Source organism: Ptiloglossa arizonensis, chromosome 8, assembly GCF_051014685.1.
Source record: "Ptiloglossa arizonensis isolate GNS036 chromosome 8, iyPtiAriz1_principal, whole genome shotgun sequence".
In the NCBI taxonomy this organism is placed as follows: domain Eukaryota; kingdom Metazoa; phylum Arthropoda; class Insecta; order Hymenoptera; family Colletidae; genus Ptiloglossa; species Ptiloglossa arizonensis.
Genome location: NC_135055.1, coordinates 7,641,258 through 7,667,794, shown reverse-complemented (window position 1 = coordinate 7,667,794; position 26,537 = coordinate 7,641,258). Strand labels below are relative to the sequence as shown.

The 26,537-nt window shown below is 33.0% G+C and overlaps 3 protein-coding genes across 18 annotated transcripts in view; 1 reads left to right on the top strand and 2 right to left on the bottom strand.

Moving 5' to 3' along the window:
• The first annotated feature begins 371 nt into the window (after window positions 1-371).
• On the top strand, window positions 372-2,544 carry Pldn (biogenesis of lysosomal organelles complex 1 subunit pallidin). 2 transcript variants are annotated; one of them, XM_076319352.1, is made up of 6 exons: window positions 372-512; window positions 787-878; window positions 1,117-1,227; window positions 1,291-1,378; window positions 1,543-1,629; window positions 1,690-2,538. In XM_076319352.1, the coding sequence occupies exons 2-6, from the start codon at window positions 814-816 to the stop codon at window positions 1,801-1,803; spliced, it is 465 nt and encodes a 154-aa protein (XP_076175467.1). In that variant the 5' UTR covers window positions 372-512; window positions 787-813; the 3' UTR covers window positions 1,804-2,538. The 2 variants fall into 2 exon arrangements, with proteins under 2 accessions (XP_076175467.1, XP_076175468.1); XM_076319353.1 differs by having other exon boundaries at window positions 402-458; window positions 1,690-2,544.
• Window positions 1,521-4,054, bottom strand: O-fut2 (O-fucosyltransferase 2). 2 transcript variants are annotated; one of them, XM_076319350.1, is made up of 8 exons: window positions 3,630-4,054; window positions 3,420-3,556; window positions 3,207-3,332; window positions 2,882-3,149; window positions 2,605-2,797; window positions 2,360-2,537; window positions 2,159-2,288; window positions 1,521-2,082 (listed from the first exon to the last, which is right to left on the bottom strand). In XM_076319350.1, exons 1-8 carry the CDS (start codon window positions 3,779-3,781, stop codon window positions 1,932-1,934), a joined length of 1,335 nt encoding a protein of 444 aa, XP_076175465.1. In that variant the 5' UTR covers window positions 3,782-4,054; the 3' UTR covers window positions 1,521-1,931. The 2 variants fall into 2 exon arrangements, with proteins under 2 accessions (XP_076175465.1, XP_076175466.1); XM_076319351.1 differs by having other exon boundaries at window positions 1,521-2,071.
• Window positions 4,055-4,168: 114 nt separating this feature from the next.
• Window positions 4,169-26,537, bottom strand: part of Liprin-alpha (PTPRF interacting protein alpha) — a 60,359-nt gene continuing 37,990 nt past the window's right edge. For 2 of the 14 annotated variants that reach the window (XM_076319334.1, XM_076319348.1), the window contains exons 2-22: window positions 21,975-22,076; window positions 19,932-20,096; window positions 19,549-19,623; window positions 19,333-19,428; window positions 18,381-18,575; window positions 17,065-17,352; window positions 16,825-16,968; window positions 15,922-16,081; window positions 15,490-15,851; window positions 15,176-15,418; window positions 14,923-15,105; window positions 14,745-14,837; window positions 14,491-14,651; window positions 14,106-14,153; window positions 12,260-12,521; window positions 12,027-12,172; window positions 10,927-11,157; window positions 10,595-10,858; window positions 10,365-10,521; window positions 10,172-10,288; window positions 4,169-10,085 (exon numbers count right to left, since the gene is read on the bottom strand). In XM_076319334.1, the coding sequence (XP_076175449.1) occupies window positions 9,996-10,085; window positions 10,172-10,288; window positions 10,365-10,521; window positions 10,595-10,858; window positions 10,927-11,157; window positions 12,027-12,172; window positions 12,260-12,521; window positions 14,106-14,153; window positions 14,491-14,651; window positions 14,745-14,837; window positions 14,923-15,105; window positions 15,176-15,418; window positions 15,490-15,851; window positions 15,922-16,081; window positions 16,825-16,968; window positions 17,065-17,352; window positions 18,381-18,575; window positions 19,333-19,428; window positions 19,549-19,623; window positions 19,932-20,096; window positions 21,975-22,076 (3,582 nt within the window). In that variant the 3' untranslated portion in view covers window positions 4,169-9,995. Of the gene's footprint in view, window positions 10,086-10,171; window positions 10,289-10,364; window positions 10,522-10,594; window positions 10,859-10,926; window positions 11,158-12,026; window positions 12,173-12,259; window positions 12,525-14,105; window positions 14,154-14,490; window positions 14,652-14,744; window positions 14,838-14,922; window positions 15,106-15,175; window positions 15,419-15,489; window positions 15,852-15,921; window positions 16,082-16,824; window positions 16,969-17,064; window positions 17,353-18,380; window positions 18,576-19,332; window positions 19,429-19,548; window positions 19,624-19,931; window positions 20,097-21,974; window positions 22,077-26,537 lie in introns of all 14 variants that reach the window. The other 12 variants (XM_076319337.1, XM_076319342.1, XM_076319343.1 and 9 more) reach the window with 12 other exon arrangements.

Here is a 26,537-nt window from a genome sequence, read left to right as displayed (position 1 = left end):
CGATAGTGCTTTATTTAAGTAGTAAATAATACTTTGAATATATCATTGTATACTTTGAGTATGATTAATTTTCAAATTACTTTTTTCCATGAATATAAGAATATTAATATTTTTTTCCTTTAAACGAATGCATTCGTTTGTTACTATTTGTCCTACTGTACTAAAAATGTCAATCAAAGTAGAAAAGTAAAAAGGATATTTACTTATGACTACGATTAGAATTCTTTAACAAAAATATTTTACATTTTACTTTAAAACAGTGGTAAAATGTATCGACATAGAAAAGTACAAGTATCGATAGTAGTATATCGAAACCCATTAGATAATCGGAAACTATCGATAGTTTCGATAGTCTAATTGATAGTTTTCCATCTCTAGTTTATACTTCTCTAACGTTTAAATTTGATCCATTGTATAGTTTACACTTTTACACATCGTTAAAATCAACTGACTTAAGTGTAATATAAGTAGTGTTTATTATTATTTATTATTTCAATTTTTTATATTATCCGGTATGTAATTTTGATTCTTATTACCGTAAATTATTATAACTTGTCATGATTAGGTGTTATGATGTTTACATCTACTTCTGAAATAAAACAATTATGATAACATTGTTGTGGAAAAAATGTCAAAAATAATAAAAAATTCTTAAAAATCATAACACACTATTAAAAGTATAAAGTTCCCGTCAGGCGAATGTCGTCATTCTAGTTGACCCACATCAAATTCGTAACATTACCATTTGATTCAAATTTTAATCCGATTTTCTTGTATGTATTCCAGTAATTACAAAATAATAAAGTGTTTAAAATGATGACTGACATCGAAGAGGCAGAACTAAAGAAGATTCAATCACATATTGAAAAGCACGAAAGGTAACCTCCTTGTTAAACAAATAAAAAATGTCAACACTTAATGCCGTTAAAGCACATACAGCTTGCATTAAAACAGTTTTTTTTTTCTGAATATAATTACAATAATTATTAAATTTAAATTATTTAACCAGCAAAATTTTTCTTGAGTATCATTTAAGTTTCAATTAACTACACATTTACCATTATGTAAATAGCTATTTAATATTTTACATAGTAATTACATTTTTTTATCTTGTAGCAACAATGATGAAGTGGATTTTTCAGATGCTGCTAAAAAATTAGCTGAAGGACTTTTAAGTATTTATCAGTTACCATTGGAACAAGTTCATAAAGAACTTAATGAAGCAACGTAAGAGGAAACAATATATATAAATATTATTTATATTTCTGTTTTTTTATTATTCTTGTCTAGGAACAAACAAGAAGCTTTAATCAGTCAGATGCAAATTGAAAATAAAAAGCTTCAAGAAACTTTTGAAAGTGTTAACTTAAATGAAATGGTAAGATATTATAGTGAAATATACATATTCTTATCCTAATAAAAACAATTTTATATTATATAATATTATTAGATGATGTATTTTACATAATAAAATTTTAGTATAAATCCATAATATAACACAAGATGTAGAATATAAAATATGCAAGCAAATATGTATTGCAGTTTCAAACTATTAAAGTTTATCAAGGAAAACTAACTTTAATGAAGAAAGAGATGGCTTTAATTCATGAACGAACATTCAAATTAAAAGTAAGCATTCATAATTTAATTATAATTCATTTATGTTTCTGATACATTCTTTTCCCATAGAAACGAGCATCAAGATTGCAACAAGTGAAACAAAAAGAGGCTTTGAATAAGGAACAAGAAATTCGTCGTGAACAAGAATTAATTGGTAAACCTGCAGTAAATGAAGGAAAATAATTGATGTTGAAAACAATATTTAGATGTACAAAAAAACAATGTATTTGGGCATTCACTTACAGTGAATTTTGCATATGAAATCGTTTAGTCGTTTTTACTAATTCTGATATAATTTATATTTTTATACGTTACCAAACAATTTCCCACTGTTCATTAGAGTTACATTGTTTATTATTTCTACAGAAATTATTAAATGTTGTTTTAGTAGGAAAACCAATAATTTCCCTGTCTTCTTGTATTCTGAATGTAAAAGTTGAGCCATATGTTCCTAAAAAATATCTAAGAGAAGATAACTATTGAACCTTCTTTTCATTTGTGAAAAAAAGAATTAAATAATATTATTATTGATCTTTACCTGGCATATGAGCAAATTATTTGATCAATAATTGCAACCCCACCATCTTTAAATTTATTCAATATATAATCTGATGGAATAAATCTAAGAACTGTATGGTTAAACAGGTATTTCTCAAGTTCTTTAAATTCTATAAAAATTTGTAGAATGATTAACCTAGTTTAAATTGTAATTTTAAATAAAAATTTAAATATGAATTACCTTCCTCTGTAGCATCTGTGGCAACAAATAAAAGTTTTAATCCAAGTTCATTCATTTTTTTTTTCATCTGAGAAGCAGCAGATCTTATTGTTGGTACTGTTGAAGTGTGACCAATTAAAAAGTCGCGTCTTCTCAAATGAACTGATAAATATGGTCCTCCTATTGCATTTCTTCTATTCTATAAATAAAATTATACATAAGAAAAAAATCTAAATTTATTTATCTATTTTATTACAATTAAAAACCTTTTCTTTAGACCAATCATTTGGTCGTTCTGTCCCATCGTCTTTGTCCGTTGAGTTAAGAAAGTCTCTTCTGTATTTATTTGCAATATTATATAATTCAGAATTGTACCGCATACTACGTCTAGCTCTCCAATATTCCTGTGAGCCATAAACATTGTGCAATGCAATTTCCATATGATCAAATACTACAGAGCTGTGAGAACATTTATAATTATTAATTGTATGATATAGTATGTATAGAATATAAAGAATATTTAAAAATGTTATACCCTGTTACCTATAAATCTTGGGTCTAAGATTTTTTTGGAGATTTGACATTATACCATGAAACTTAACACATTTAACATCTTTAGAAGTTATATTATGGTATCCCCAAAAGTATCCATTATATTTGTTAGATTCTAGTTTACTGTACCATAAAGACTTATCAGTACACTTTACTATCTCATTTTTGTCTTCGAATTTACCTGTTTTAAACATTTCTTCATCGTTTTGTAGAATATATACAATGTCAAGTTGTGTTTGTTTATTATCTGAAGAATACTCTGAAAAGTAAATTTCCCATGACTCTGTTAGTCATGATGAAGTAATAACAGTTGTACCTTGTAGAAATTGATACATTTCAATGACTGGGACATATTTTTGTAAACTTGCAATATCAAAAAATGTATTCCAGGGCAATTGTGTTTGTGATCCTATGTGTTTACTTTGCCAATGGTACAAATTACCTAGAAAAAAAGTTTAAAATATTTAAATATATTTCTATAAAATATTATAAAAGAGAATGTAGTAATATTAATAAATTCATAGATTACCCCAAGGTGGTAAAACTAATTTCCATTTGAACTCATTATCTTGTTTCACTAAATTTTTTATAAAAACTGCGACACGAATGTAGACATCTCTCCTAAGATTGAAACCTTCGGGAGGATTAACATCGTAAAGTACATAACTAAAATAGAGATTATGTTAGAAAAGGTATCAATTTTAGTAAATTGAGAATAAATTATAAAATAATTTCAAACCGATTTTGCGAGTAGTGTGATCGAATACTGCATTTCTTGTCAATTTGTTTATACTGATCTGCTTTCTCACAAAATTCATTTTCAATGGTGGTTTGTGTGAAATTAATTGAAAATAAAATAAGACAAAGTAATCTTAAGAACAAGTTTAACATTTTGAGGTTATATTACATGTGACCTTTAAATAACAATACGAAATAATGTAGGAAACATTTTGTATAATGTTAACGTATAAATCATCTATATAAAATACATATGTTACAAAGAAATAAATTTGTTTTCGGGAATGTTTAAAATCGATTCATTTGTTCATATACTGGAGAAAAGGTTCCGAGTTTTATAAATTTGATTTTTAAGTGGTTTGCATTAAAAATTTTCCCCTTAAATAATAAGATTAAGGATAATAAAAAAACAACAGCAATAACAACAACATTGTACAGCTTGATTTTTGTTACACACGAATTACAGACTCAGATTTCCCTTACTTCAAAGTGGTTGATGGGTAGATTACAATTTGCTAATTCAATCCATAATAGTTATAATAATGGTAATAATAATTATTATTTATCGTCTTATACAATATTTATAATTCATAGTTCAGTTAACATAGTTTATACCCTACTTATACTAAGTAGGGCTATTATGTTACATTTACTGCAACTCACTTCCCATATTCTTCCATTTATCCTATTAAAGTATACACTTGGCATATAAAAATTACAAGGACAATTTATAATGGTAATGGTAGTAGCAGTAGTTGTAGTTATAGTAATGATAGTGGTAGCACTAATGGTAGTTGTAGTTATAATAATAGTCATAATAGTATTATTAGCAGCAGTAGTGGTAGCGATAATATCGTATTATCGTTATAATTATTTATCCAATAAGTATATCCTGTTAACATTTTTTTTTTCATGACTTTAATTTTTCTATACGTATACTTGCATGAAATCTCAGATCCAATTTTTGGTTACTCAAGATTTCAGTGTGTTTCGGGTGCATAAGTTAGCACTGACCCAACAAAATTTGTGCCTCGTTGTGATTTTCAAACGTATGGTAATTTATATTTTCTTTCCATATTTTGTTAGCAATGACGTTAACCGGTAGTAGAATTCTTAGTCAGCAAACATTGGTATATATTGTAATACTGAATTGTCGTTATAATAACTATAACATGAAATTCATTTCTATTAGACTAACTCTCTTTCTTGTTTTGCATCTCTATATGAATTCTCTATTGTTAACATCACAGCTAAAAAGGTGCCTTACTTCAACATGAAACACATTATCTTACATTCATTACAGAAAACGTGAAGTAGTACATGGTATTAGTAACTTTCAAACAAAATATGAGTTTTGCACAATGCACTCATTTAAGTATACTACATACTGTTGTCGTTCCTAATAAATTTCTTTCTCCTTTCTTTCACATACACACATTTATCATATTTTTATTTGCCCCCTTTGGGTTTACACATAAAAATAAAATAAAGTAAAATCTACATTTGTGTTCTATTTATTCACTAAAAGAATTACAAGTATCTAGAAGAATAAATAAACATATAAAATCACCTATGACTGTAAGAAATAATGAACTACAAAATATGAAACAATTCGGAATACAGAAGATATATTTTAAGTAGTTATTAAAATCTTATGATAATCGAATAAGTACAAACTGCATAAAAAACTGATTTGTCAGAGCAATATAAAATGTAATCAAACATTTTTGCCAATTCCTCTTTTTACAATGAATTTGTAAGAAATCTTTTACATATATTATTTATACTAAGAAAATTAATGAAACTATTAGTTAGACCTTAAAATTTGTTTTGTGTGCACTGTGTATTGTACTATATACATATAATGTATAATATATAACCGCGCGCGCGCACGCACGCGCGTGTGTGTGTGTGTGTGTGTTTATACTACTTCACATTTAGAACGTTTCTTTAGACAATTATCTGCTTACTAGCACGATCGTAGCTTTATATGCTGGCACAATTACCTACTACTCCAGGTGAAATAGTCAGATATAAATAAAAATCAGTACATGTATAACTATATACTGATAATTTAGATATTTGTTGCATAGAATCATTGCATACAAAATAAGTTTCTTAAAACCATTTACTACTAGATACATCAAATTCTTTTAATTAAATTAGATATTATGCTTTATTTATAGCTGATAATGCTGACAAAAATGCCACTTAAATTAAACGTTTTTTGTTTTATTTCTATAAAGATGGGCCCAATGATATCTGTACAGTCCTTATTTTTTAATTGTAAGCCCACTTCAATGTACTTTGTTCTCTGTTTCTGAACAACTTTAAGTATTTGTTATATATTCATTGAGTTGTACATTATACGATGGTATAATTGTTCTTAATTCATGATTGTAACTTTTATATTTGCAGATTACTATAGCAAGTTAGTTCTTGAAACTCAATTATATTGATATATTCTAACAAAATTTGTACAGAATTTATTTAGAAGTAATGTAGTTAGAGATTTTATAGCAATTTAACTCTTTTTCAAACTATATTAAGGTTGTAGTATATTCAACTGCATTGGGTTTGTAATGAAACGTTTAAAAATTACAGGTTTGTTAATAAATAATTCATATATACACAGAGAAAGATATATACACATTCACTCTCACGCATACACACGTACGTACATATATGTACAGTAACTAGCAATAACACTCCCAACATATGTTATACAAAAAATTCAGAATAATGTCAAAATTGTTCTTCCGTCAGTTCGGCCGAATTGAGCATAAGAAAGAATATACAAAAGAAATAAAAATTTGGAAATAAAACATATGACAAATTGTTATGTCACAATATTACGCATTATTACGTGTTTGTTTTTACCATATGCTAGCATGTACTTTTTTTTGAAAAACGAAACTAAATATCAAGAGAAAAAATTACACTTAATATAAGTAATTTCATTTTTCACAAATATTTGTACAATTTTATAATATGTGTGAACTAATAATAAGCAATCTTAGATGTACATGTCTTTCTGTAAACATTGTTACATTATCAGACTACATAAAAATATTACATTTAGCACAAAAAATTCTTTCAGTATTGCTGAAGACAATATTAAAAGTTTCAATATTAATTTTATGAGTACATATGCAAACGTAAAGGAACTTTCACAACAAATTTAACTAAATTGAAGGCAAGAAAAAATTAAATTTGTTTAAACTTATTAGTCATATTCATGGTAAAAACATTACACATCTAATAGTAAATCGTTTGTAAATATCATAAATTCTGCTTACTCAAGCTCCATTCGATACCGAGCAGTCGGAGGCTGGATTCAGGCAAAACTTTTTGTATTTATGTATCTATTTATGCTTAAATACATAGAAGGCGGTAAAGCTGCTACATATTGAGTCATGATTTACATATATACGATTATGAATGTGGCTGCTTTTTGGAAGGTTGGCTTTGTTTTGCTTTCCTTGGAATGTCTATAGACACTAATTAACTAGCATACATTAAAAATAAGTTCAGTCATTTACATATACTGCAGACACTTCCGAAAGGGAGAGACGGCCATTCTGTTTCACAAAGTGCCTCAGCTTTGTATATTTATTTATTTGTACAAATTAGTTCTGTACAATCATCTAGCATTATATTAGTGAAAAGAGCATGTAATACTATTGTAAAAATGCTCTCTTTCAAATGTAGTTTTCTATAATACACACAGAAAACTGTTCGGTATTGTTAAAGAACGAAAATTTATGTGTCCTTCCAAATTATTAATTTTTGTTCTATTTTCCAGTATTGGTTTTCTAACATCTACAAAGCAAAATTTGCATTTGAAAACATTCTTTACGAAGAATTATTTTTACTAACATAAGATCAACCAGAAATTTACGCCTGATATGCGTAGGAATTAATCACGATTAAAAATCATGGATACATGGAAACGAGTTATCGAAGTATCTATACAAAGAAAAAGTGTACCACCGTATTTCAGTATTGAGGTAGCGTAACGTTGCTTTGGCTTAGCGAGTCTTTCTGATTATCTAGAAATATTTCAACTGATCGGTGGTACTTAGAGAAAAGTATTATACGCCGAAGGACGAAACTGTACAGTATGATCTTTACATATAGATATTTTGATCTCTCTACTGCGCATATATCTTAAGTGCCGACGTTAGAATTCTCGTACACATATATGATCGTAAAATCATCGTACTGTATTGCGATATCTTTGGTAGAAACTATTTAGTACGTTTGCGCCCATTCGGAAGGTCGTGCAGAGCCATGGAGTTACAACGAATGAACAGCTTGCAGGGGGTACTTCACAGGGAAACAAACATCAACAACAATGATTCCTCAAGTATCAACAACATTAACAACATCCCATTATAACTTATCATCATTATTGTGATCTTCTCTATCGTGAACAGTTTTGTCATTACAGTCGCTGTCATAAGTCTCAGTCTTTCACCACACCTTCAGTTTGATAACATTTGTAATGGATAATTATAATTATCATCGCAATCATTGTCTTCAGCAACATCGTCACAACTGTTAGTAATATTTATGGCCATTGTCACTGTATCCTTTGCCGTTCTTGCTATGGCCATTTCTTTTTTTTTTCTCTTTGCATTTATAATAACGCCCTTCATCGCGAAATCTTTCCCTACTAATCATTTCTAATAATAACTAATCGTTTTATAACTTTAAAACAGAATTAGATATTCATAAATACTTACGAATAAGCTATTAATGATGATTTCTTTGACAAAAATTAGAAATGCTAGAGAGCGGAATAAAAAATGATCATTCCTTTACAATTATAAAAATTAAAATGAGAAATAATAAAAACGTAGATACTTGTGACTAATTTGTTCACTTATCAATTAAAATTACAAAGTTTCTTAACCTTATAACATCTACTAATGCTTCATACACGTACTTATACATTGCGCGAATATTTTGGTATAAAATGTCTGTATTCTTGGTCGACGGTAAATAAAAAGCGAGTTTTTTTAAACACGTTTATGCAACTGATTTCCTATTTGATAATTTTATAATTATGATAGTTGTTCTGGTGTATTTTTTAAATATTCAGGATGTTCACATTAAATTTGATCAGCATTTTTTTTTGCAAATGGTAAATATTTGAAAATATTGAAAGAGAGAAAAGTCTTAATATTTTTTATGTACAATACAATGAGGGAAACCGAAATTTTATGTGTAATATTTTTCGAAAAACAAAGGTAGACGAACTTCAATTTTTTAAATGGTACATAGCATACTTTGTTATGCCATATAAATATGTGTGTTGAAACAAATTCATCCATGTGCTGCACAATGACTTTCAGAGTCATACAAGATCAAAAATGAAAAGTCAAAAATTGAAAGTCACCTTTGTTCCCTAAAAAATATTGAACAAATAAAAAATTGATGTCCGCTATCGTATTGTGTACAAAAAATAGTACAGCTTTCCTCTCTTTCATATTTTTCACATACCGTTTGCAAAAAAATGCTGATCAAATTTAACACCAACACGCTGTATTATGAGTTTATATACGATCTACAAACATTTAAAATTTATCGAAATAATAGAGGAGAATAACTGTTCTGACACTCCTTCTGTGCAAAGTAATATATATAATAATAATCATATGTATTATTAGGTCACCATCGTATAGATGCAGAAATATAGAATGCAGTCTGATTCTTGTACATAAATAGTTTCCTCGAGAGCAATGATACTAATACAATTTCGGGATTTTCATTTTGTGCGGTAAGTGGTATCAAAATAGACATTTTAACTATTTTTTACACAGTATAAGTACACAATATAGTATAAGAAATACGTAATTACGTCGTGAAAATGTTTATAAACTACCATGATGTTATTTCGAAACTACAAATCACTACATTTAAAAATCAGGATAAATTATAGTTATTGTCGTAATTACCTATACTGATCTTATGATTTTCGAGGAAAAGTATATCGCAAAATTTGTTTTGACTGCTCACTACATTTCGGTATCTATATGAAAGTAATTTATTTAGAATTACTATTTTTCATCGAAACATGTAACATGCAGTTTATGAATCGCGTGACATAAAAATCGATAAAACGCTTTAAATTTTCTTCTCGAACATATGATATAATCGTTCCCACTTTAACAGTACAACCCCGATCACTTTTCCATATCACCGCATGTTATATTCTTAACAGTATGAAGATACCCTTAGAATGATACTTAAAGCTCTTACAACTTTTACAACACACTTGCGTACAGAGATTAGTAATAGCTGGGATTTTAGACTAGACGTGATGTGGTTGTAGTCGAGGCAGCCTGCTGGATAAGTTGGATCAGGATTTCATACTATTCGATTCGTCAAGTCGCCTTTCTGTTCCTACCGTTAGTAAATTTGCAAATTCCATCTCTAACAGTTGTCGAGTCTATAGAAATAAAAAGAATGTGAATTACTTTAACATGTACAAGTTTGAACAAATAAAAGTAATAATTTGTTAAATTTAGAATTTACTTGTGTATTTTGTGTTGGAATTTGTAACGTTAGGGCAAAGCTATTCGCATCGAAATTTTCATCAAGGGCTATAAGAGCTCCATGAACACCAGATTCCAGAAGGTGATTCCCATATTCCTGAATACATGAAATTATATTTTATCCCGGAATTTAATGAATTCTAAGAAAATGAGAACTGCAGTATTTAAATTACTTTCAAGCCGATAGATTGCACCCATCTTATAACGCGATCATTACTCCACACAAGAACATCAACATTGGCACCTTCTGCCATTCGCCTTCTTTCTTCTAACTGTTGCCTATCGTAATTTAATCGCTTCAAACAAGAAATGCCATACTGTAAACTTGTTCTGTAAAAATGGGTAAAATTCAATTCAATGAAATCATATAGACCATTATCTGACACCGATCTTGTTTCAATACCTGTGAAAACTATCAACCATTCTAAGTTGACCTCGGAGGTCTTTCTTAGTGAGGTGATCCAACATTCTAGCATCAACAAGGCACTCCATGAAAGTAGATCGATACTGTGGTAATCCCAGACTTGGGAGCCAAACATTACCTATCCATTCATGGTTCATATCTCCGAATGCTAAGGTTGTGCGAGAGGTTTTTGGTGCTGATGGACTTGTGAGTGACACCATTTCTTGGATAGCTAATCTTAGTTTCAATCGATGTAAAGGATTACTGTAACAAAAATTTTTAAATTAAATGTAAAATGCACACATCAGATTTTAATAAACTTCATTTCATACCTTATACCAATTTCACGTTGAATTTCGGTATCACTAAGAGCACTCATTATGGCACCACTTTTGACATTTGCCCGACAAGCTGCAACATACCACGTCGGCATGCCTACCCAGAGTTCAAGCCAAGCTACCACAGTTGGCCCATTCCATAAAGCAAAGGGTGTTCCTGCTTTCATTGCCTCCGCCAAAAGTTCATGTCGAGAGGAGTCCAGCATACTACCAAACATACTGGGACTAGAACAATTATACAGGATGGCTTAATAATTCTGATTCCTTTAACATTTTCGTTATTTTTAGAAGTATGGAAGAACTTTATTTACAAAAGTTGTATGGTACACAGGAAACCATAACATGGCAATGATAACTTTTTTATAGGTGGATAGTATTCAGAAAATTCAAAATTACCTCTACTTTTTTAAATGACGTGTTATACTTTTTTATTCCTAGTAGTATAGCGGAGATTTAGACAATTTTTTTTAGACAATAAATAAATATATAAAACGACAATTCTTACATCATAAGAATTACTCAAATTGGTGTCCGTTTACATCAACGCAACATTGCAATCATTGGATTGTTAAAGCCTGTACACTTGTTATCATTTCCAGAGTGAGTGTAGCAGATACTGCAATGATTCTTTATTTCATATCTTGCGACATTGTTTCGGTATTAAACGTTGTACATATTTACTTGTAATCCAAAGTAAAACAATGAAATGGTAAGAAATGTAAACAGTCAATTCAGAAAAAGATTGATTGCAGCATATGCTATAATCAAGCTGGAAATGACAACAGCAATCCAAGCACGTTTTATGATATAAGAATCATTATTTTACTCTTTATTTATTGTTGAATAATCTTGTATCAAAGATTGTTGAAATTGTTTAAACATCCATTATTCCACTAAGAATAAAAGAATATAATATGCCATTTCAAAAAATAGAGGTCATCTTAAAATCTCAGAAAACTTTCCATCTATGAAAAAGTTTTTATCCATATTCCTAAATATAATGTTCATACTCAAGGTAATCAAAATTATTGAATCACCTTGTATTTAATAGACATAGATCCACATGAGATCTATATACAATTACATGGGTATACCTTTTCTTTTTCCGACGATCAAAGTCACTCTTGCTGCCCATAGTTCCAGCTACAGCAACACTATCTCCATAATCAGGGTCTGCAGGTGTACTTGCTCCTCCCATACCTGGTATATCTCCAGGCATTGGTGTATCTTTTCCCTTTATCTAAAATCAAAATACTCTTTTGTTCATAATTTTTTACTTTGTTAGTTATTGTTAATTTTATATATCATTATCAATTTATTCACTTGCCTTTTCTTTCTTACTGAAGAGTCTACCAAGACTGCTCTTAATCTTTCCTTGCCCTTTCTTCTTTTGGGCTGCAGCCACAGCTGCTGCTGTTGCTGGACTCATGGTTGTTTGGATATGCAAATGTGAGCTAGATAGCTGGCCAATTGGCAATCCAACACCAGACAAGTTGTTCTTGTGCAAACTGTCCTGGCTGCTGTGGCGTGAGGACAATGGGGAAGGGGGAGTCCCAGAATTGAGTGCGCTGTTGTTATGTTGCCCATGCCTGCTGCATGGAGCGCTAATCTAGTTTCTATCTCTACTCTAAATAATGCATTCTGGCCCATACAAGGACACTATTTGCCTTTACTTTTCTTCTATACTCTATGCACCCTATCAAAATCGTCTTCAGATTTATTTTAAAAATACAATTATAATCAACTCAATAGTACTTGTTAAATTGATTAGTACTTTTTATTGCTTACGATGATCTTTATTACTAGGCACATTGCTGGATTTCTTAATGTGTTTTAAATTGCATAAAATAAGATGTGATTAGGGAATTTACTGAGCCAAGTGAATTGCATTACTTTAAAAATATTAGCGATAATGTAATCGTATTACATGCTTATGTAAGTTTTTAACCTCTAAGCGTAAATACATTACGCATTTGTTACATTAAAGCATTTAAACTAAATTGTTTTGTATGCAAAAGCCTGCAATTAAGTCTACATTTGATCCGCCGAACTTATTAATACAATTTAGAAAGTAATGGTGAATAATACATGAAAGTCTTCACTTTGTGATAATTGCTACAAGCATGCAAATCTATTAAACTAAAAAATAAGCAATACCAATGACTTTAGAAGTCCATGGAAAAATGATATTAAACGAAACCAAAAGCAAATTCAAATTAAAATTGTAAACGTTATAAAAAGAATTGTCAAAGAGAAAACATTTTTTCAGGGACATCTAAAATGTTCAACTATTTTCAATCAAATAATGAGAAGAAAAAACATGTAATACCTACTCAGTATTACAGGCAAGACATAAAAACCTGGAAATATAGCTAATCACTGCTTATGAGATAGGATTGCCATATTAAGTACTCATTAGGACAAAGATATAGAAGGACAAACCTACTAAAAGACTCTTTTAAAACACTTAAATTACTCGTTTTGGTAAATAATAAAATTAATTACCATTTACAAATTGCATAATATGACTGTGTCCATCTATATCTTTGCAATCTATTTTGTAAAAAACAACCTTATTCGCGCAGGAGATTGAGACACGGCGTTTATTCGATGCAATTCTCTTGGCTGCCTAAATTCCCTCGTTTGTCTGAGACAGCGATGTCTGTCGTGAACTGGGCAGGCTTGAATGTACGATGGGTGGAAGAAGCTACTATCAGTTTCTTCCGGGGACTCATTTCTATCAGATCTATCAGATGGTTCGTCCGTACCACTGTGCTCGAAAATTGGGGCTGTAGGCATGTATGTGACACCTTGCATACTATTCATTGGCTCAATTTCTTTGCAATAAGAGATCAAGTTGCAAATGAAACAAAAACATTCGCGACAGATTGAGTGATGCATAAACCTCGCATATTTCAAAACCATGTTAGACAAATATTTATATTTATCGTTCTCTACTTTACACTTCCATGACCCTACATTTCGTGAAAACCTAAGATCATTTCAGTAAATCCCTTTTTCCAAAAATATGGTACAAAAAGGATCTGTTACCATAGATGTCACTTATGTCGACCTCAAGGTTGTTCATTTCATACCCACATGGGCCACTCAAATATGTCGGGCACAGCGGCATATGTTGCGGATTACATGCAGTACTACAATCTTTAATTAACCTGTGAGCAGGAAAACCACTGCTGGGAAATCCGGTTTGTCCAGTGCGTCTGGCAGCATAAACAACAGACAACACTACTTTCAAAATCGTTGCGTGAACTTTGGCAATCTCATTTCTGTGTATGCAAGGACTTTAATAATTGAATATTTCATACATTTCATTATTCAAGCAACAAAAGGAATGCAATTTTTATTTTTCAGCAAAATAAAAAGAGAAATAATTCATAATGAATTCCTTGAAGAGTCCTCATTGTCAGAGATGTGATTGCTAAAGTATTGTTTATGATGTACTATCATTTTCAAATAGTGCTCATACAGTTCAAACATCGGGTCTACGAAGAAGTTTGGCATTTGTTGATAATGATAAATTGAAAACTAAATATATACCTTCTGAGCTCCTCTTGGCTTTGAGCAAGTGCCTGTACTACGCGTTCCAGCGTGATCGATCGAGAGGTCAACGGTGAAGCCGCATCACTGCCACCACTTCCTGCACCACCAGTGCTATCTCTTTCACTCACTGAATGTAATTCTTCGCCTGATAACTGCAACTATAATATGCAAAAAATTATAGATATGTTGTCCTTACACGTTATATCTATGAAATGTTCACAGGAATAAGTTTAACTGTGATAGGAACTGACCTGGCTTGCAGGAAGAGATTCTGAAAGTTGACCTGGACTAGCTAAAGAAGCAGCATATTGGTGAAGATGTGCTGGAGACATAGACGCTGGAGCCTTTAAACAAATAACAAACCTAGATTAAAATACTATACAAATCGCAATTAACATTAAAAGACAAATTATTTTAAGTATTACTTACAGTATGATATTTATGTAAGTAATCCCTGTTAGGACTATGATGTGATTTTGGCGTAGATCGTCCACTTAACGGTGGTGATGGTCGTTCAAGACTTCGTCCTCTCGTTAACAAATTCATGTGTTCAAGACTACCAACGCGGGATTCTAATTCTTCCGCGCGTGCCTCAGTACTCTGTTTTTCTTCCTAGAACATTCAAATTAAACGATCGTATATTAATACAAAAATTATAATAAAATGCAAAATTTTTAAATACCTGAATCAACCTAATTTCATTGTTAATTGCATCTAATTGTTCTTGTAACATTAGTGCTAAAGTTTGAGCATCCGTGTGTCCTGTTGGACTAATTACATCAGCAGCACAACTGAAAAGACTTTCATTATCCCCATCACCTTCAGCGTCGCTAGAGACATCAAACGCTTGCTGCACATTGGCAAGAACATGTGCCTGCTGTAACTTTTCCCATTCCTGTTCTGCTAAAGTGCGCGCTACATAATTCTGAAAAATTTTGCAATGTACTCCTTGGATTCCTCGATTGTACCCTTGAGTTTCTTATTAGACAAAGATACCTTTGACGTGTCCTCTTCAATCGCAGATCGTTTAGCTGATCTTCTTGGCAGAGAATGCGTGTCAAAGCTACTATGACTCGCACTCCTAGAGAAGGAGCCTGGATCCACTGCATTGGGAGATAAACTTCTAGTCAAAGCGTCTGTTTGTTGAATATTAAATGTAATTTCTTGTTGAAGCATCTGCCTTTTCACGTTATCGATTTCAAGTCGGGCTTTTCCTAATTCTTTAACTATTTCGGTCTTTTCACTCTGGAGATCTTCAGCGAGTTTTCTTGTTTTCTCAAGCTCCTGCGTAAGCGCATTTTTTTCTTCCAATGCGTGCATTCTTTCTTTCAAATGCACTTGTAATCTTTCATTAGATTCTGAAAGAATACATCAAAATATAAATACAAACTTAGTACAATAATACAATATCAAATAACAATAAATTACCAGACAGAAGTTTATCAACTGTTGTACTAAGCCGTGTATTATGTTCTTCATTCATCTTAAGTCGCTGATTGACGCGCATCACTTCTGCATTCTTTTCTTCGAGTTGCGTTTCTAATCTTTGTATCCTATCCTCGGCGCTGCCGTGCCTTTCTTGAGCCTGCTTATTAAATATTATATGTTGTTAAACTTACTTATCTAGATGAAAAATTCAAATAAAATAACATATAATTTTGTGAAAGTATAATTTCTTAATTATCCTTTATATGAAATATAGGTAAAGTGAACTTAATCTAGATTTGAACTGAAGATTTAACAAAGATAGTTATCGAAGAATAAGTATATACCTAAACACATTTTTGTAGAGAAATGTGACAAAAAAACTAAAACTATAGATTAATAACAAGCTTTAAAATTAATCACATTGATTGTATTGCTTAGTATATTCAATGTTAGACTGAAATTGGATAGATTATTTCCAATAGAAAATCCTATTTATTACAATTTTCAACATCACCTTTGTAATTAATACTTATATTTGTTTACCTGTGAAATATTTTGTTTGATCACAAAGGGATACAAAATATTGTAATAGGATTAACTGTATGTACTTATTAAACTGAACGTGTTCAATGAAAACTGTAAAAGAGTTTTAAGTAGGGTTTGTTGATTGCGTATTTAGTTATTAGTAATCAGGTATTGCATGAACAATTATATAAAATATGCAACAGGAGGACAATGCTGAAAGTTCAATATATCAACCAAAGTATGATAGAGATTATTTTTAAAAAAGAGTATCAGAGAGACAAGCATTCTACACAAAGACATATTTTGGGGAGAATTAACAGAAGTGCAGAGGAATAAAAATAGGACAAATTGATGATACGATTTAATTCCCCTGCGTACCTGGTTGGGCCTCCTCACCTGCGTCAGTGCCTCCATCCTCTGCTTCAATTGCTCTTCCATTTCTGGTAACTTAGCATACTGAGCTAATTTCTGTTCGGCTAATTCCAGTTTCTCCTGTATAGCTGCTATTTTTTCTTCTTGGAGCTAACAAATATTTAAACATGTCACATAATAGATAGTAAAATTCTAATCAATGATTTTAAATTCATTTTAATATTTATCAATGCAAATATAGATTACCTTTAATTGAGCCTTCTTATGTTGCAGCTCCTGTTCCAATTTTTCATTGAGATCATGCAAACCGGAGGATTCCCGTTGAGCATTGAGATATCGTTTTTCGAGAGTCGCTATCCTCTCTTCTTGGTCCTCTTTTTGGGCAACATTCTCGCGCAGATCTCTTTGTAGCTTGACATTTGTTTCTTGCGTCTTCAAAAGGTCTTTTTGCGCCTTAGATAACGTTTCTTCCAACTCCGTTACTCGTCCACTTAATTCTGCTACTCGTCGCTGCCATGTGCTCAACTCTGAGCTCTAAAATAAACATTATAGAATATCATTGTTAAGGTTAATTCGACTTTACAATATTATTCGTATGTTTGTGAAAAGAGCATTTAGAATCACATTATCCATATCAAGGACATTACAGCAACTATGATGTCTGCAATAAGACAGAAACTTTTATCATTTGGCCTTGTATCGATAGGGTACTATACAAAAGGCTATGTCTACTTTGGACATACAACATTTTGTTATAAATTGTACATGTGTTTAAATTGTATGAAATGTTTTGTGTGAGTGTATATATATTCCTTGTATCCTATCCTCTAATATTTGTATTCTATATATATATATATATGTATATATATAGTTCGTTACATTAATAATTAAGCTGTTCATTCAAAAAACTGGTTTAGAAGAAATTCGTTCTTATTCACTAAACCATGCGATTAAGGTACACGTTAAACATATATCGTTGTTATATTCATTCCAACAACATGCCATAGGCACCATTGAAAATGGTACATTAAAAAGAAAGCAATAACCCACGTTATGCGACATAGTGTTATCAGATTTATCGTTACAGTTTATATTAAACATATAAAAATATTACATCTCGGTATCGAGAAATACTTGAAGTTGCTCTGTAACTACTTGTTATAATCTGTAAGATTTAATAGCAGTAGCCTAAAACTGATCTAGAAGAAGATTCTTTAATGTCAGTGTTACGTATAAACTAAAACTACTGATATCGTTTAAACATTATACAATTCTATCTGTGATAACATCATGCACTGTAATAAAACAATGTATCAAAACCTATCTCTTCGATTAAAAAATTATAATAATATTGGAATGTTCTGCCACACTCGTGTGAGTCACTTAAAATACATGCAAGAAGAATGGAGGAGAATATGTTCGATCTACATTTCAGAAAGTGACCAAAAATCGTTGCAGGTACCATAAATAGATTTTACGAATAATATATCTATACCTGAACTTTCCTAAACGAGTGATCGTACGTACTCTAAACGGTTCGTCGCCGTGATACAGTTTCATACCTGTTTGTCAAGAGTGGCTTGCAAATCTATTACTCGCGCCGCTGAATCCTGGTCCGCTGGATCGAGAGTGCCATTGCTCAGCCTACTCCCAATTTCTGTCGAGCCCTCGGTACCTAGTTTTTGTATCGACTGCGGTTGCTGTTGCTGCTGCTGCTGCTGCTGCTCTTGTTGGACTGCTGCCTGCTCAGTCTCATTCTGCCCGATCACAACACTACATTCAGAATGCCTCGCTCGCATTGCCTGTCCTCCATCGCCGCGCAATTCCCAACAAGTGTGTCTATACAGCTACGCGGCTAAGCCACTACTATCGTGCACTATCGCAGATGCACTCTTATGGATGCACTCTTATGGATGCAACGATTGAGATGAATGACAACCAAAAACGGTCGTTTATTGGTACAGATTTGAACTCTGGGCTCAAGTTCCAGGATACCATCGATAACCGATGCAAAAGTTGATCAGAAAGATTCAAGATACATCATGGAATGTTGCTGTATTCAATCGTGATACATAAATCCCCAAATGATCGAATGACTCCCAAGGTGACACTGTCGAATCATGTCCTTTGATTATCAAATAGAAGCTACGATATTCTGATTTCGTGAAGGCTGAAATCTGTGACCAATAACTTTGAAATCGATCAATATTTAACGCCGAGATTAGAAGCGTATATCGCAGAGAGAACGATAGGGTCCAATAGTGCAGGAAAATGAAGTTTTATCGCTTCAAGTGAAACAGCGCCTGGTAAAATACTGAACTGTATCAAAAACCATGAGCATGCACAGTGTGAAAAGAAATGTTGCATAAATGCAAACCACCGACGCTCAAACGTTGAACACCTTTTATATATCCATGATGAATGTGAAGTATGAGGGAGGCAGTGTATGTGAAATATCTGTGAGTGCATATATGCATGGGTGTACAGTATATCGTATAGGCGTTTCTTAGGTACCTTATTCTGTTGCTGGCCATCCTCCGTCTGTCCGTTCTCCTTGGGCCTGTTTTCTATAGCTTTCGGCGCGTGTCCACTCAATTTGTATTGCTGAAGCTGCGATTAAATTCGTTTCAATTATCAATAACGCGTGTATCATTTTACTACCAGATTACGGTATAATTACAAATTCTTTGGACTTGTTCATCCAAGAATAATACTTGTATAAAATGGTACCTCCTCTTTGGTAATGGCTAGCTCTTCCTCCAGGCTTGTGTTTCTTTCCAGTGCAATGCGTAATCGTTCCCGAACCTAAAAATTACCCATCGTTAAAAATTTTGCCTCTCGTATTAAAGACATTACATTCGTCGATGTTAAACAATCTTCAGCGAAAGAATTTTAGCCCGAAACTTCTTAGCGTCAAAATGATTTAGAATAGATGTATAATCAGAGATTTAGCCAGACGAAGTGTACATTTCGTCTATTTCTTTTTTTTTTATCTAGTTTACTAGTTAACTACTCCTTCGAATTGGTTCAGGGTTGAGTAGGAATCGTTCTGTATATTCCTTCAAGGTTATCGAGGCGTCAATGCCGTCGAACAATAAATCAGAAGTTCTTACTTTCTCGTCTAAAGCCTTGTGGTGCTCGAACAGACTTTTCAGAGCTCTAAGCACTTCAACTTCGGACGATACTCCAGATTGCGCAGTTGCTTGCCTCTTTATCACAGTCATCCGGAGCGATCGTTCGTGTCGCGCGACCAGGCATTCCAGATGTTCCAGCAGAAGCTGCGGAAGGCAACAGAATCGTTCCAGTGAGCTATACAACAATGCATGCATGCATCTCCGAGCTGCATTAGGCGTACTAAGGAGTGAAGGTCATTCGGAAGGTAACAAATTTTGCCTTTTCTTTTTCTCTTTTATATACAGGGTGAGGCACGAATTAGTCCCCACGAGTTCTCAGCCACGTCTGACGAAAGAAAGAATATTTCCTATCAAAGTTGATCGGTACTTAACCAACGAGACATTGAAATTTTTCAAACGGAGAAAATTGATTCTCGATAAAAAAAATCAAGATCACTGTTATACTTTTAAACGGAACTAGGTATTTTTAACTTCGTAGTATCGTAGGCGACGTCGAGACGAACTCAACGACCTACTACACGATAACCTTCAGACGACATTGAAGGAGAAATTGCTACGAATCGATCGCCACAATATTTGTAACAATTCGGTGATAAATAACACCAAGTCCTCGCATTTAGACGCAAACAAATCAACGTAAACATTACGAATGATCATTTGTCCAACTTTAGAACTTAATGCACAAAACAACAGGAATATTTGTACAATATGATATTGAAAATGCGCATTTTAACAATTTCCTCGTGTAATTGGTAATTAAATTAAATGTTCGAACTGCATCCTACCTTCTGCAACGCAAACTTTTGCTTTTTATAGTAAAGCTTCAATTGGAGAACTTCCTTCTAGATACATTTATACAGACGCGACTTATGAGTTTTTCAAGATTTCAAAGAATAAATACTATCTACAGGTTTTTCATACACAATCGATCGTAAATATCCTCAAAGATAAAAATATAAAAAGCTGGCCAACAAATTGGATCACTGTTACTTTTGAAATTCTTCTCACACTCCTATTTGTCACGTCTGTTTCTGCAGCAACTATACGAATAGAAGTATGCGGATTTACTTCAAAACACGTTAACACTATTACACCGTTGTTATCATTTGTTGCCAATTTACGGTGACTACAATACTTCTCATCTTGAAATTTTCCATTCGTACGCAAACGTTCTCTATATAAAAAGATATTTTCAGACAACGATAATTTACAATCGGATATTGTTTCGCGTGTAATATCGTAGCCTGTAGTGTATTTCCTGCACTCTTGAAACATTTTTAATATATTTATTTTTTCACTATTGGTGTACCGATTCGTCGTTATAACGTACCTTGGACAAGGTGAGGCCTTGGTGTTACGTATCGCTGAATTATTTCAAATATTTTGAGTAATCAATTCGTGGCAATTTTTTCTTCAATGTCATCCGAAGGTCATCGTGTAGCAGATCGTTGAATTCATTTCGTCGTCGCCTACGATATTACGAAGTTAATAATAAATACCAAGTTCCATCTATATCGTAGAAGACTATCTTCGTGTGTATCGACCTATAGCAGGGGAGAGAGATTTTTACGTTCTAAATGTTCAGTAACGACTCACACTACCATCATTTTGGCTCTTAGCTATTGTGCACTCCTAAAAACAATGATGACGATGAAGATTGAAACAGGGCCAGAGTGTGAAGGAATTGCGGAAGTCAAGATTCTTACTCGATCATACTGCCCGAGAGACAAATCATTCGGCTTTAAACGATTACCGTATCGTTAGATCAATGATAATAAAGTTTCGTTTCGTTTTCTCCTTTTTTTTTTTGGTTTCTGTTTCCAAATGAAATAAAAGACTACCAAAACCGATACCAATACCGATAAACATCTTTATCTAATTTCTTTACTCTATCAATAAGATACAAGTAAAATAGTAACTCGTTTGGTCAATCAGATCTTTCTGAAAAAAAATCCGCAGCAACACGTCTGTCGGTTTCGATTTAAATGACCCTCCTCTTCCCGCTCAAATTGTTCTACGTACACGAGTATTACTCCGTTCCGCTTTCAGTTCCAATATTTCCTCCTCCCTTTCTTGGATACCCTCTCGTGCCGCTCTGAGCTCCTTCGTTAATTGAGAGAATTCCTGAAATCAGAGAAAACATGACAAAATTAATACAACACACACACACACACACACAACGGAACGTAACTATAGCACCGCCACAGTTTGCGAGAGTTTCGGAGTATTAATTAATCGGAGATTACTTAGAATCGGGTTAAAAATTTCCACTCGAAAGCGACAATTACTGATATCCAAAAATCCTGGAAAATCTCCGCAGTAATCGAACGAAACAAGGACGAGAGTGTTCAAGATATTGGGACATTGATTATCAAAGGTGTTCTGGGTTAGATAGCGCGAAAAGCTCGCCAGGGAAACCACACTTTCACCTTCTTCATTCAAGCACATTTTACACACATCCTTTCGAACGCGTTACTTCCGCTCGACATTCCACCAGAATGTTGAATCTTTATTTATAAATGCCGCTGATCGATAGAGGCTTCCCTGTTAGAACAACATCGCCGGCTGCTTTGCACTTTAAAGGAACAAACAACTTCATCTAAATTTAGGCGACTCACGTTCGCCTTCGTTACAATACTTCCACTTTCGTAATCCCAAATTCGACGAGTTTTCCAATTCATATGATCCGAGTGCTTCTTTTGGGTTTCAAGTTCCCGGGCTCCCGTTTTCCCCAAGTTCTTCAAATTCCCCAGTTTCGTAATTTCAAACTTCGCGAGTCCCCGATACGAAAGATCCCAAATTTCCAAAGTTCCGGTTGGGTCCCGTTTCCCCGAGTTTCGCGTGATCTCCAGCCACGCGATCTTCAATCCCAGATTTCAATTTCGAAGATCGAAAATTTCCCAATTTCCAAATTCGTGGTATCCCCCTGTTCGCGATATCAAATTCTAGTAATACCAAACTTCTATTTCCGGCTTGAAATTAAAAAGTGTAATAGTAGCGGGCAATCAAGTTCGTGTTACAGAGTCTGTGATTTCGATTACTCCGACAGTAAAAGTTTCGTCCCATTTTTAGACTTTATCGTGAGTTCAATTATACAGCAAGTTTGAACAGAAAACTTTAAACACCTGTTTACATTACACGAATCCTGTCCCGTAACGACCAATCCGTTTACATCGAAATAAAACGCACGATGGATATGCAGGGGCCTTTAAACGCCTGGATATCATTTTCGAGTAAAAAGCAATATCGAGGCTGCTATCATGGAAGGAAGTGATTAATTACAGTCGACAGGGAAATTCTATTAACTCATCGTCAACTGAACGAAATTGTCGAAGAAATACAGTGGCTCCAAAATGTACTCGTACACTATATTATGAAGAAATCCTTCTTACCTGTAAGATTGATTTTAATGAAAGTTTGTGTGCATGCTGCAATAGTGCATATATAGAGAAATTTTTTTGTTCGCACAAAATTTCTTTAAGAAAATGAAATTGTGTCTCCAAGCTCTTAATGTTTTCTTTTTTTTTTTTTTAATTTTTTTAATGCAACTTTTCACGAGACTTTTAACAATAAAGTACCAAGATTTTTGTTCTATTTCGCAGTAATTTCATCGCATTTTTCAAAGTTGTATTTGAAAAATCAAAAAGAAAATAAGGGTTGATTTCAGCCGATTTTATACGATTGGAGAGCTTGCAACGACTTTCATTTTTCTTTGATTTATTTCAAATTTTGTAGAGATATTCTGCATAGAGTATTCTAGAATGTAGCGTACGATTTTTTTGATACATTAATTACTTAATTTTTTATAAAACGTTTAGAATCATTTTTTTTTTTCGATAAAAATGTTTCACCAGAAGGGGTTCTGGGAATAGCGAACAATTTCGCCATTTTGTACGATTTTTACTTTCGCAAAATTGTAAAATGAAGTTGAAAGTTATATTTATATTCTCTGAAAAGGTGTATATTTTTCATTTGGTAACTACTTAGAAAAAAATTCGCAAAATTTACCCATTTTTTGACGTCTCAGAGTGGTGTGCCCACTTAAGACTGATAAAATGTACGAACCCCACTATTTCAGATTTGTACTTGAGATTGGAATTTTCGTGCCCACTGTATAGGTGTTTCTTTAACTGCAATTGAGCCGTGATCAAAAAGTTTGAGAAATACCGATCTACGTTGATCGAAACTTAAAACTGTTACGTAATTACAGCAATGTATCTCTTAAGACAAATTTCTACTTTATTTCTGTACCGCCTTTGATCTTCAAGAACAAAGAAACCGACACGTTTTACGTCGCATCTATTAAAATTAACGATTTCTTATTGTACACCAGTTAATGTTAACAACATCTATTCAGCGCCAAGGCAGTTTATTGCTGACAATTAACAATAAGAAATGCTCGTCCACGCGATTAAGAACGGTATAATTACGGATGTATATTTCCACGAATAAAGAGAAACAACAATAACCATATTAGTGTCGAGTATTGTTCGATTTATACCATTAATTAACGATGCTTTCTATTCAATGCCTAAGCACCAAGTCGTCTAGTAGGTTTCCACCGTAACTGATCAAGCTTGTTAAATGTTACGTAAACAAATGATACCTTTCATTTTAAATATTACCTCGCTTCGTGTTGGTTTTAATAAGGAATTTTAATTGTACGTCTATTAAAGTGACGTGTTAGAATCATCGTGGCGTAAACACGTGAAATTCTAAGAACTCTGAACACCAATGTTGCACGCTGTTCTACATATTCGAACGTGAAACAGACAGCACTGCGAGAAGATGGCAGGACTCGTTTGAATTGCTGGCGTAAATCACGCGCTACGGATTTTGTTCTTTCGTCTAGTCGCTACATGAATAAGTTATCGAGTAAATTATTGTGCACACACCGCGATGATTTCTAGGCACGACTTCTCTTGTGTTCGATGACTCGTTTTCAACAACGACCTCGTCGCTAAACGTCTCGCAATCGATCATACTCGAGAACAGGTTTTATTTTCCAGAAGCGATGGGGCTGCTCTCGATTGTTTCGCAAATGTTACACTAACGCGTGCTAATTAATCTGTAGCGAGTCTAACTTTCCACGCGCGCACACACTTGCACGGTGCCTTTGTTACGGGACAAGGTATTCACGAGGTGCACACCCGATTTGTGGTATTTTTAAACAAACGATCGATGGCTTTCGAAGTTCTCGACCGATAAATTTCGTCGGGGGAAGGTACAATCAGACACGGTCCCGTAAAAACAAATCAAAGGACTGGCTGAACAACGTAAACGGGCAAATGTACCTTTTCTATTCGAATAATTATTTACTCGAATAATAAAGGAGAAACATTTGTGTATTATTTAAAGATGTCCTCGAAATTTATTGAAATTGCAGCGTAAAAGGTACAAATAGTTTACTAGTTTATCGATGTACTTGTTACTTCACAACATTGCCAACGACAATAAGATTGTTTAAAAGTTTACCAAAATTAGAGTTCATTCCTTCTTAACCCTTTGCACTCTTTAATTTTCTTTTTTCCTCTTACCGACAACTCCTCAATTAATTAACAAAATAGATCAAAGAAGGGGGATCTTGATAAAATGTTGTATCGCAACAGTGCAAAGTGTGTAACAAATATATTTTTCATTTATATTAAGTGACAAGGTAGTTGTACAATGTCGAGTCACACTCGACATAGAAGTGATAATGATTAAAAAACTACTGCGATTATAACTACAGCGGGCTTAAAATTCCACAATTTTTGTCAAATGCGTAGTCATTTCGTCTTCATGTGAGTATTACCAATGGATTGAAATTGTTATACCCAATGAAAATTGTTCGAACGCGAAGTCCTTCGTACTCTTTTCAATTCCAATGGTGTGTCTCAAAAGTTGCACGAATTCAAGGGGAACTATCATCGAGCCCGAATCTTCCGAGGTTGGAACAAATATTGATTTCGTGACTGCGTTACGATGTCATTGAAACAGCATGAACAGATGCTTGTCCGGCATCGCGGAACAAGTGATAATTTCTACGCGATATCGATCGCACACTATGCGTACGTAAGATGGGATTTAAATTCGCGTGCAGACGTGTAGTTTGCGCCTACGGTGCAACGGACTGTGAGAGTTATGCAGCTGCAGTTCGTTAGAAGTGCATGACCCCTGGCCGGCGTGGATTGAGATATTGAAATTCGCATTCTCGCCAAGGAAAAGACGCGAATCCTGATTCCTTTGCTGATCTCGCGTTTCAAGAAATAAAACGCAAGTGTGAAACGTCTGTGAATATCCTACGTGGGTTTGTATACAGTGTGTGAATCGAGGAGCTGAGACAATCTGTTTTAATAAATTGACACGTTTTTTAACAAGCATTGTTGTATGATACATTTAACCAACTCCTATTTACAGTACTGTATCTTACGTTATATTTTTGTAACTTTACCGCTTTTGTAATCTTTGTTGAAGTAGTGTACACCTGTTGTTTTAACTTGTATAGTATACTTGGTGTACACATATTTTTCAACGCTGTTAACACGTGTAATTTACGTTTGTTAAACTATTGTACACTTGTTGTTTTTATTTATATACTATGCT

Bases quoted from the DNA above. Each gene is read 5' to 3' on its own strand.
- Pldn (XM_076319353.1), top strand. From the start codon at position 814: ATGATGACTGACATCGAAGAGGCAGAACTAAAGAAGATTCAATCACAT. The intron at 879-1,116 runs GTAACCTCCTTG...TTTATCTTGTAG, and splicing joins CATATTGAAAAGCACGAAAG to CAACAATGATGAAGTGGATT. The intron at 1,630-1,689 runs GTAAGCATTCAT...CTTTTCCCATAG, and splicing joins AACGAACATTCAAATTAAAA to AAACGAGCATCAAGATTGCA.
- O-fut2 (XM_076319350.1), bottom strand. From the start codon at position 3,781: ATGTTAAACTTGTTCTTAAGATTACTTTGTCTTATTTTATTTTCAATT. The intron at 3,557-3,629 runs GTTTGAAATTAT...TCTCTATTTTAG, and splicing joins TCACACTACTCGCAAAATCG to TTATGTACTTTACGATGTTA. The intron at 2,289-2,359 runs GTAATTCATATT...AAATTTTTATAG, and splicing joins CACAGATGCTACAGAGGAAG to AATTTAAAGAACTTGAGAAA.